Source organism: Pygoscelis adeliae, unplaced genomic scaffold (genome assembly GCF_000699105.1).
Source record: "Pygoscelis adeliae isolate BGI_AS28 unplaced genomic scaffold, ASM69910v1 Scaffold22, whole genome shotgun sequence".
Classification (NCBI taxonomy): Eukaryota; Metazoa; Chordata; class Aves; order Sphenisciformes; family Spheniscidae; genus Pygoscelis; species Pygoscelis adeliae.
In genome coordinates, this window is record NW_008824350.1 from 2,569,179 (window position 1) to 2,579,933 (window position 10,755).

General features: G+C 41.9%; 1 protein-coding gene across 1 annotated transcript in view; it reads left to right on the forward strand.

Annotated features, from left to right (window-relative positions):
- LOC103912846 (cytosolic phospholipase A2 epsilon-like) overlaps positions 1–10,755 on the forward strand; it is a 36,861-nt gene that overhangs the window by 15,425 nt on the left and 10,681 nt on the right. The window contains exons 5-14 of the mRNA XM_009319253.1: positions 1–121; positions 617–748; positions 1,880–1,920; positions 3,027–3,069; positions 4,490–4,547; positions 5,003–5,169; positions 5,287–5,373; positions 6,514–6,551; positions 9,097–9,244; positions 10,131–10,267. Coding sequence (XP_009317528.1) covers positions 1–121; positions 617–748; positions 1,880–1,920; positions 3,027–3,069; positions 4,490–4,547; positions 5,003–5,169; positions 5,287–5,373; positions 6,514–6,551; positions 9,097–9,244; positions 10,131–10,267 — 972 coding nt within the window. The remainder of the gene's footprint in view (positions 122–616; positions 749–1,879; positions 1,921–3,026; positions 3,070–4,489; positions 4,548–5,002; positions 5,170–5,286; positions 5,374–6,513; positions 6,552–9,096; positions 9,245–10,130; positions 10,268–10,755) is intronic.

The following is a 10,755-nucleotide window of genomic DNA, read 5'->3' on the forward strand; positions in this document are numbered from 1 at the left end:
CTACGTCTCATTGTGGCTGCCGACTGCGACATGTGAAAAGTCCCGCACTAAAACTGTGAGAAACTCCAACAATCCGGTGTGGAACGAAACCTTCTACTTCAGGATCCAGAGTCAGGTCAAGGTAAGGAGCCAAAGTTGTCTGCTTGAAGCAGCCTGGAGATTTTGTGTATGGTGGGTCCTATCTATCTCCTGAATTGTGCCCAGGAGTTGTTTAAGAGATAGCATATGATAAGGGACTGTTCAAATTGTTTAACAGCAGAGATGACTGAGTGCCCATGCCTGTTCGATGGTGCTGTTTAGGAGGGCCAGAAACTGAGCTCGGTATTGAAGTTTTAGGGAAACTAGATACTCATATGAATCAGTGCAAGATGGATACAGAATTTGGGAGTTAACTAAGCTGTTGTGTAGGTATAGCCAATGTATTACTCATGTTACAGCAATTAAACTGAACTAGGGAAGAATGAATATTCGATTTACAGTATGTTTTTCCAAAGGGGGATGATACTTCATTTCTCCACTTCTCCTCTCAAGCACATCCCCAACACTCCTTCTTCCCTAGAGTTAATGACGTCCAGACTGTAGAAACTTTAAAAAACCATTCTCCCTCTTTTTCCAGAACGTGCTGGAGCTGACAGTATATGATGAGGATTTTGCTACTCCCGATGACCATCTCCTCTGTGCGCTCTTTGATACTGCTAAACTTCCAATTGAAAGAACAGTGCTCCTGTTTTTTAAGCCCAGCCCAAAGGTGAGAGCAAAAAATAAAGCAACTAATAAACCAGTGGAGAGTTATACAACACTTTCAAAATCTTGGGATGGCTTTCATCCATCCGCCATGGATGACTTACCCCAATAATGTGTACATGAATTGCCATTCAAAATATAAACACAAAAAATGTGGTAAAAAATCTGGATTTGACAGCCTGAGCCCCTCCTCCCAGTATTTTTATAAATTATTAAAGAGCATATGACTGAAACAGTGCTGTATGTAGGGGAGGGATCTGACTGTGAGCTATCTCTGAGCAATACCAAGGCTACGCAGCTGTTGCAGGGTGAATAATCTGTAATTTTTTTTTCCCATGTAATTCATAGCCACTACCCCGTGCCCCTTTGATTGTATCTACTTTCACCCCAAAGGCAAAGCTGAAGTTGCCCCTGTGTGTATCCCAGAACTGTCCTCTGCAGTGATACCTCGGCTAGGGCTGAGCCTGCTGACTCATCTACTGGAATTAGTGCGGTTTTGGAGCTCTGAATGACTGATTTACTCTGTTTCTCAGTTTCCCATCTATAAAATGGGAAGAAGAGTCTTGACTCCCTTTGAGACTTATGGATGAGATCAGTGAAATATCTCGCACACAACTTCCTGCTACCATGGGCAGATTGCTTCTGGTACCCAAACTAGGTCACTCACAACTAGCTCATATGTATCAACACTGTCTTACAGGGGGTTGCATAACCGTAACTGAATCACTCAATAATACCAGTCTCTGTTTATTATGTTAAAGTGATGGGTGGAAAGTATCTTTAACTTCCAAGCTGATAGCCACTGTCATGGCAGGACAGTGCCAGGAATAGTTAGGAGAAAAAGGTAGAATTCAGAAGACAAAGCAAGTTGTAAATTGTCTTTCTGCAGCAGCTTCACACTAAGGGATAAAAGTACAGGTTGTTTTGATGATACCTTGAAGAAGGAAGGAGGTGAGGAAGGAATCATTAAACTATCTGGTTTGAAATGTTGTTTCAGACCTTCCAGTCTGAAATAATTATCACAGGCTGTGCATTGCAACCAATTACTTCAATATTGCATACCAGGGACCTGGGTTTAGACAAGGGAGAAAGCATTATGTAGCTACTTAATTTAATTTCTTGTTCTTGCTTTCAGGCCAAGGAGGAGCTAGAGGTTGAATTCAAATTGGAGGCTGCGTAAGTGATATACACATTATTTTAAAAATGCAAAAATCATTAAATGCTAAAACAAAGAAATAGCATTAGAAGTCACGCTTTGTGGGATTTCCATAAAAAAAAAGCCAGACTTCTCCTACATCATTACTGCAGCCTCAGACACCCAGCCAATCTCTCCATTCAGCTTGTTCTGTAGTTCAGTTGTTTTCAAAGATGCACCTCCCGGCATTGTCTCTGCTATTCACAATGTCGGATTTGTCTACCTGGGGACATTTCAGAAGACTTTCTGAGTGTGTGTGCATATGCTTGTGTGCATGCATGTCTATTAATCTTTCCATGCCGGTTTCAGCTTATGCATTGGACAGACTCCTAATGTTGAACCATCCTGCTTAGGTTTCCAGTGTATATCCGACTCCTTCGATTTTCCCTTGCAGCACTGTTTTGGTCCTAGTAATTCTGTTTTCTTTCTGCCCAACACAATGACAATGCATGGAAGCTCTAGTGCAGGGCTTTTCCTCCAGCATGGTCAGCCTGCTATCCATATGAATCAGTATTTTTGTCTCTGTGTTGCTACAAGTTAACTAAGGCATGGCAGAAATAAAATGACCAGCCTAAGGTCAGCCCTCATACTAGTGGGGAGCCAAGACCAGAATTCAAGTGACTCCACACCATCTCCTGACTTCACCTGAATGATCTGGAAAGCTTTTTTTTCCCATGTAATTGGTACCCACTGCCCTGTGACCCTTTGATTGTATTTGCATACCAGCAAATACATAGAACTGGGCTTCCCAACCGGGATATGCTGGCGTATTAGCATCTTACTGCTGAAATACATGTACTTTACATGTTATAGTGAGGAGAAGAACCACAGATTCCATTTTAGATGATCATAAGGTTGTACTGCGAAAAAGTAGCCACGACACACATCGCTCAGCTTTGGTACAGAGGCAAGTTGCCTCACACCAGTGCTCAGTCCAAGCAAGCATGGAAAGGAGCTTGTTACATACCTGCTGGGGTCCCTCTGGCCGTCATTCTTCTAAATGGAGAGAAAGGGCACCACCCTGGGCAAGGATGAGTGGGCATTTGTTTGATCTAAAAAAATTAATGTTTTTCATTTTGTTTCCCAGTTCTGGTCCTCATGAAGCCATTGCTACCAATGGAGTCCTGGTGGTATGTGTCTTTTTCCCAAGAAATTTTCTATAAGTGTTTCCTTAATATAAAGGGGAAGGTAGGGTGGGGGTTAGAGAAGCCAGTAGGCCAGTTCTTTCTATTTCTTCCCTCTTCCTACTTAGATACTTTGAGAATGAGATATTTTATTGCCCTGTTCATTGGTGATATCCCATTATTTCCCATTTGTCCTATATTTTCGACAACCACACACACACGCACACACACACAGAGCTTTCCTCTGGTACCAGTACTCCTTCAAAAAATGTACTGCTGTCTATCAAAGCACAATGGTAAAAAAACTGTGAAGTCACTTGCTGATAACCTACCCAGCCCTTTCCTCCTCTGGGAGATGAGCCATGGCTGGTGGGGAAGCTCAGCACTAAGTATTGACCTATCCTAATTACATTATGTGAAAGAATAGTGAGTGCCATAAAAAAAACCCCAAAATGTTAATAGCAATGCTTCTTCAGAAAACCCTTTCTACTACTGACACTTGATCTCTCAGCAACGTATCTTTCATTTGTTTTTCCCAGTTTAAGCCTTTGTATCTATGCTACTATCCTACTGTTACTATGCTACTATCCTGAATTTTCTTCCTTTGTATCTTCCTCTTACTGTGTCCAATCATATGCCATTGTCACTGGAGGATGCTCTACCACTCCCTCCAAAGCTTTTCCTTTTTCCTAGTCAGTGGCTACCAGGCAAAAGCCAAGAAATGCCAGGGAATTAGGCACTTCAGGTAACTAGACATGTCCAAAAGATGAGTGATTCACAGTTCCCCGTGTCCTGGTTTTGGCTGCGATAGAGTCCTAGTAGCTGGTATAGTGCTGTGTTTTGTTTTTTTCATGAGAATAATGTGATAACACACTGATGTTTTAGTTGTTGCTAAGCAGTATTTATACTAAGTCAAGGACTTTTCAGCTTCCCATACTCTGCCAGCCAGGAGGTGCACAAGAAGCTGGGAGGGGGCACAGCCAGGACAGCTGACCCAAACTGGCCAAAGGGATATTCCATACCATGTGTTGTCATGCTCATGTATAAACTGGGGGGAGTTGGTTGGCCGGGGGGCAACAATCGCTGCTCAGGGACAGGCTGGGCATGTCAGCAGATGGTGAGCAAGTGCATTGTGCATCTCTTGTTTTGCATATTCTTTTATCATTATTATTATTATTATTATTATTATTATTATTATTATTATTCTCTCTTCCTTTGCTGTCCTATTAAACTGTCTTTATCTCAACCCATGGGTTTTACTTTTTTTCCCCTGATTCTCTCCCCCATCCCACTGGGGGTGGGGGGGGAGGGTGAGCGAGTGGCTGTGTGGTACTTACTTGCCAACTGGGGTTAAACCACGAGACCCTGTAATGAAGTTGGGATGTGACAATCTTTCTCACAGATTCCTGCTCTCTGTGTCTTACAGTGTCGTGAACTTTGCTGCTTGGAAGTTGAAGTGGCGGAGAAGATGCAGCAAAAATCAAGTAAGGTTATTGTTTTGTTATCTATTTACCAATAATTACATGCTTACTGATGAGAGGATGCCTCTTTCATATAATGTATTAGTGGAATAAATAGTATTTACAGTATTCAGTGCAGTTAACACCAGGTAAGCACATTAGGTTGTTATAGACTTCAATGACTGCATCTCATACTCCCTTAGGTATATGTAAATAAGGTCTATTAGACCCACATTAAAGTTGAAATCCCAGTTCTATGTAACAGCGAGAACATTCAGAGTCCCCTTTCTATGAAAATAGCATCCGCTTTGCTCCTTTCCCGTCACTGCCAGCACCCCCTTCAGAGCGCTTTCCACTAGACAAAGCTGTGGTCCAGACTCTACAGCTCTGCTATCTGCACCCCACTTTTAATCAAGCCAGCACAATTTTCTGGTTAGATCATAGTGACATTTCTCACGACTTTTGTTTTGCCTTTTTAGAGAAAGAGCTTTCCCTCACCGTGAAGGGCTCCTTTGAGGGGACACAGGATATCACGCTGGGCCCCGACGGAGTGGCCAGCCCGGCGGGTCCCACCAAGTTCCACTATATCAAGTACGCGGAGCCAACGCTGGATGTCATGTTGCCAAAGAAGAGGCACTATCACCCTGTATGTTGGAAGTGGCCTTAATGATGAACTGACCATGAGTGCCTCTCTAGAAGGCGGGAGGAGGGGGAGAGGGTAAACCTGTTACTGTTTTTGTCCTAAAGCATGTTGTTTTCTCAGTGGAAATGTAAGTACAGTACAGAGACGGGCTCCCCAGTCGTGATGTTGAATTCGCTGCCCATGGGAAGGAAAACTACCATTGCAGAGGTGAGTAGCACTTCCAGCTGTTAGGAATAAAAGGTCACTCAAGTAGAAACCGTTCTTCATAATATTGTCCCAGATGGCTGCTAAGAGGGTCAGAAATGTTCTGATTTTTTCTCAGACCTTGAACAAACAGATTCTTTGTTTCTCCAGCTGTTTTCTCCACAGAAGCAGGTTGTCCCTCCATTATTCTCCACTATGTGCCAGTAGTGGATACAGAGTCCAACAAGGTTGTCAGGAAATATGATGATTCCTTCAGTACGTCTCTCCCTGTTTACCCAAAGACTCACTGACCCCTCCTTTGTTTAGGGTCCAAACTGAAAGTTGCTCCTACACAAGCTAGTAAAAAGTCAATAAACCTGCCCTTAGTAAACCATGTGCTTCAAAGAACAATATATTAAAATGTATTGAAAAGATTAGACATAGCGTATGGATTTTAAAGAAGATAATGAGAATATTGCTTGAAATAAATGCATGTGCTGTATAATTTTGAATGAAATTAATAGAAGAAAAAGATCCTTACTATAAAAAAGTGTTTCTGCTAAGAAACATCTACAGATGTCCAGATTATTAGGGACAATCTTGTCCAAATATTAGTTGTTATGTTGTGAAGAAGTAGGAGAACATCAGATTTCAGGGCCATTAAAACATCCTCTCAGAACAGAGCACTTTTTGTCAGTTAATATGAAGGTTGCAATAATGATTTTAAGACAGGATGAAGTCTTGGCAGAAGCAAATGCAGACTTGCAGTCTCTTCACCGTGAGACTGTGGCCAGGATGTCAAAGATCTGCTGTGTATAGAGCATAAAGAACAGGAAATGTACAAAAAATGGTATTTCAGGATGTTGCAGAAAGCTTGTGAATAACATGGGAAATGGGACCTACTGCATGAGTCTCAGGAACCTCCTATACCAAGATTGTTAATGGTTTCTGCAGTCTGGAAACATTTGGGATCTGTGAGTAGGGATGTTCCACTAAGAATCGGTGAATGCTTTTGGAAACATATGCTGAGAACTCAGACATTTAACTTTATGATCACCAAACCTTGCTGGGCTCTAAATCAAGCTCTGACCCCCAGACAGAAAGGGAAAAAAGAAATTTTAAAATAAAAATAAAAAAATTACAGTACACATTCTTGTTTTCCAGGAGAAAAGATTTGACTTGAATGTGAGAGCACAAAGCTGGTAAGAGATCTTCTTCTATTCCTAAAGACTTGGGTTATTGATTTTGATATTGTTTTAGCCACATGGAAATGACACAAGCAAACATTCTCAGTCTGAAAACTAGAATGTGCTTTTAATAAAATGTAAAATACATGCATAGTATATTATACATAATTAGCCTTAGGAAGATTTGGCTTTAGTCAATAAATGTTGATAAACATGTATTTAATTTAGCATTATCCCTTCCCTTCCGACCACAGAATATTATTTTTGATCAATGTCAGTCTTCAAAATTCACAAAAGGAATAAAGCTGACTAAAAAAACAGAATAGACAGTAGTAAACATTAAACTTGATCAGAAATTCATAGAATCATAGAATCATAGAATAGTTTGGGTTGGAAGGGACCTCTAAAGGTCATCTAGTCCAAACCCCTGCCATGGGCAGGGACATCTTCAACTAGATCAGGATGCTCAGAGCCCTGTCCAACGTGACCTTGAATGTTTCCAGGGATGGGGCATCCACCACCTCTCTGTGCAACCTGTGCCAGTGTTTCACCACCCTCAGCATAAAAAACTTCTTCCTTATATCTAGTCTGTATCTACCCCCCTTTAGTTTAAAGCCATTCCCCCTTGTCCTGTCGCAACAGGCCTTGCTAAAAAGTTTGCCCCCATCTTTTTTATAAGCCCCCATTAAGTATTGAAAGGCTGCAATAAGGTGTCCCCAGAGCCTTCTCTTCTCTAGGCTGAACAGCCCCACCTCTCTCAGCCTGTCCCCATAGGTGTTCCATCCCTCTGATCATTTTTGTGACCCTCCTCTGGACCCGCTCCAACAGGTCCGTGTCTTTCTTATGCTGAGGGCTCCAGAGCTGGACCCAGTACTCAGGTGGGGTCTCACCAGAGCAGAGTAGAGGGGCAGAATCACCTCCCTCGACCTGCTGGTCACGCTTCTTTTGATGCAGCCCAGGAAATTATAAACTTTTTTTTTTTCTTAACTGTCAATATTCAGTAGTGATAAATCTTGCATACCGTTAAGTCCAGTTATATGGTATATTGAGTAGAAACTAAGGTAGACAATGTGGCTAGTGATTTGACATCTATAGACATGCTCATTAATACTCATCAGTAAACATGAAGGTGTTTCATGTTATCCATAACTATATGTAACACACAGAACTGGGCAAACTGATCTTTTTTTGTGTGTGTGCCTGACTAGGAAATAAAAGGGACAAATAACTTAATTTTGAATTCAAACAGAGTTTTCTATCATTCAATTCAGAAAGGCAAGTGATCAATGACAACAGGAAAACAAGCGTTATTCTAGGACAGGAAAAATGCTTCCCGCTTATTTATTTTACTTTCAGAGAACTTTAAAAGCAGTTTGTTTGTATCTTGATTTACAATGGAAACTGGCTTTTGCAGCTCCACCTAACTCAATTCCCCTTGCGTGTCTTCATTTACAAATACAGTTGTAATCATTTGGCTGATTTTATCCAAATATAATGGTGGAGAAATCTCATAAATAAATTTCATTACTAGTTTCATTGAAATTATGGACTCAGTAGAAGAGAGAAGTTCTGTCACTGAAAGAAAAAGCAAAACCCTGCCATTTTACAATGCCTGGCCAGGGCTAGCTGGCCAACCAGGGAGTCCATGGGTAGCTCTGGCCTGATGACACCATGCCAGGTCTCTTGCCCATTGACGTCTTGTAGGCGCAGGGCAGGAAGAGACAGGAAGGAGGTTAGTGAGCAGAAGAGCACAAATGCCCAGGGAAATATGCCACAACAGTGGAGTTTTGAGGAATGACTTATTAAATTTCAAAAGTGATGCAAATGAAATCTTCCTCTGAGGAATATTACGCTTTACAATTTTTGAGTCAAGGTTGATGTGAAATACAACTGCCAGCGTTGACCCGTGAGAGAGCTTGTGCAAGTGCAGACAGATCAGAGCAGCGGGGGTGGAATCCTGCCCCACTAAACTCGGTGACCCATCTCCATCCATCCAGGGGCTGGATGTCACCGCGGTCATCCCTCCAGCGAGCAGGGTTACACGGCCACCTGTGCCCGGCAGGCGGGTGGATCACCAGCATCACCAGCGATGCTCACCGCTAGAGGGGGATGTGTTCCCCCTCGAGTTGCCCCAAACGAGGCTTTTCCTTCACGCTGGAAATGCCAACATTTGAAAATCAGGTTTTATTTTAGGTTTAGAATGAGAAAATATCCCGTGAAATGGGAATCAATACACTCATTTTTGGCCATTTGCACAGATTTTCTAAACTTGTAATTCTTTTAGTTTTAGAATATTCATTTAAATATTTTGTTTCATTTGTAAATACTGTACATTGTTTCTTCATCAATTAGTAATAATGGGTTATAATGCCACTGGTTAAGCTTACTAATTGAAGTAAGTTTTTTTACTTTTAAAAATAGTTAGAATATTCTCTCTTGTTCCTGTCACATTGCATCACCCTGTTTGAAAGGGAAGGGTGCTGTAGATTATCTTTGATCGAAGTATTAAGATTGATATGGGTGTGTTAATATGTAAAATATGTGCCTGTTTTTATCTTAGTAATTGTTCATGCCACCAAGACCTGGACATGCGCTTTGGGTTTGACTTATGTTCGGAGGAGATGGCTTTCCTGGGGAAAAGAAAGAGATATGTAGCAAGTGCCCTGAAAAATGTTTTTCACCTACAACAGGATCTGCAGGATTTTGAAGTACGTGTGTGTTGGGGGGGATAGATCTTGAATTTCTAGTGCCTTCATGTACTCTTCTAGATGAGCGGTCAGCAAAATAGGCCACATGTATCTGTTGTGCAGGTACCAGCTTGTCCATGTGTCTTAAGTACATTTGCTTCTGCTGCTAAGGTTTGTTATTGCAAGAAACACTAGTTGCAGTAATCGCATCCTTCATGACTGTCAATTTGGAATTTGTCAGATTTGAGGTGTGTTCATCCCTGCCATCCTATGCTATAACTGGCTTGGTTCAGAAATACTGTGTACATATTAAATACATTACATAGCAAAGATTTCTTCCCTTGTTCAAAGTTCATCATTTTGTGAGAGTTTCGGACAAGCATCTCTGATGCTTGTAATATCTTCCCTTTCTTGCAGTTTTGAAATTCCTTAAAATAAATATAATTTATTTTAAAGTAACTTCATGATACTGAAGAATAACAGCATTGATGAGGGTAGCTTAACAACACTGGTGGTGAACCGAGTGTATTTCTTCATGGGGTTGGCATGTGAATTTTCATATAGTAGTAGTAGACGTGTGAAATAAGAAAAAAGTGGCAAAGGAGTGGGAAATGTGGAGAAAATACATTGTTGCCTCCACAGAAGGGTTTCTTCTTGTTCATCTGTGCCCCTATTTGCCCTAGAGATGGGCAAGAACCCAGATTTGGGTTAATCCCTGAACCTATGTTCATCCAAATGGAAGCAGCAGTAGCAGTCATTGCTTGGTTTTGGAGCCTTTCCTTATGAAAAAGGACCCAGGCTCTGAGATCAGGACCTGGGCTGGGTGTGGTGGCCAGACCCCGTTGCAGTCCAGGATGCCATGTTGAACGCTGTTGGTGTGAATGTCCCATCCTTCTCCGCCCAACAGGTCCCCATTGTGGCTATCATCACAACAGGTGGAGGACTTAAGTCAATGACAGGACTATATGGCAGCCTCACGGGACTCAAGAAATTAAATCTCCTGGACTGTGTAACATACATCAGTGGGCTGTCGGGCACCACATGGTAAGCCAGCTCGTGCAGGAGGTTTGAACAGGCCTTTTGAGGGTAAGGCTGCTGCAGAGAGGAGCTTCTGAAAGCAGACAAGATCAGGAGATTTTCTTCAAACATCATAGAAACAAGCTCTTTCTCAGTAACAGGCCATTAAATATTAGCTTGACCTGATGCAGTGATTTTTTATTAGCAAACTGTGCTATTCAACTCCACATTTGCAGCAGTTAAATATTTATATGACAATTACAGTTGTCAAAATGGTTTCTAAGTAAGTAGTTACTGTGGATGTAACTGTGGATGTCCACAGCGTCACGCCTCTTCCTCTCTCCACTGATGTCCCAGTTGTTGCTCCCAGTAACTTCTGAGTCTGGCTCTGCTTTCTAACTGGTCATGCAGAGAAAGCTGCAGGACAGTGCACACTTACCCCTGCAACCTGTCGGTTTGGGAAAGGACTGAGTTCCCCTGGACAGCATTATTCCCTGCTCACAGGACCTACAACT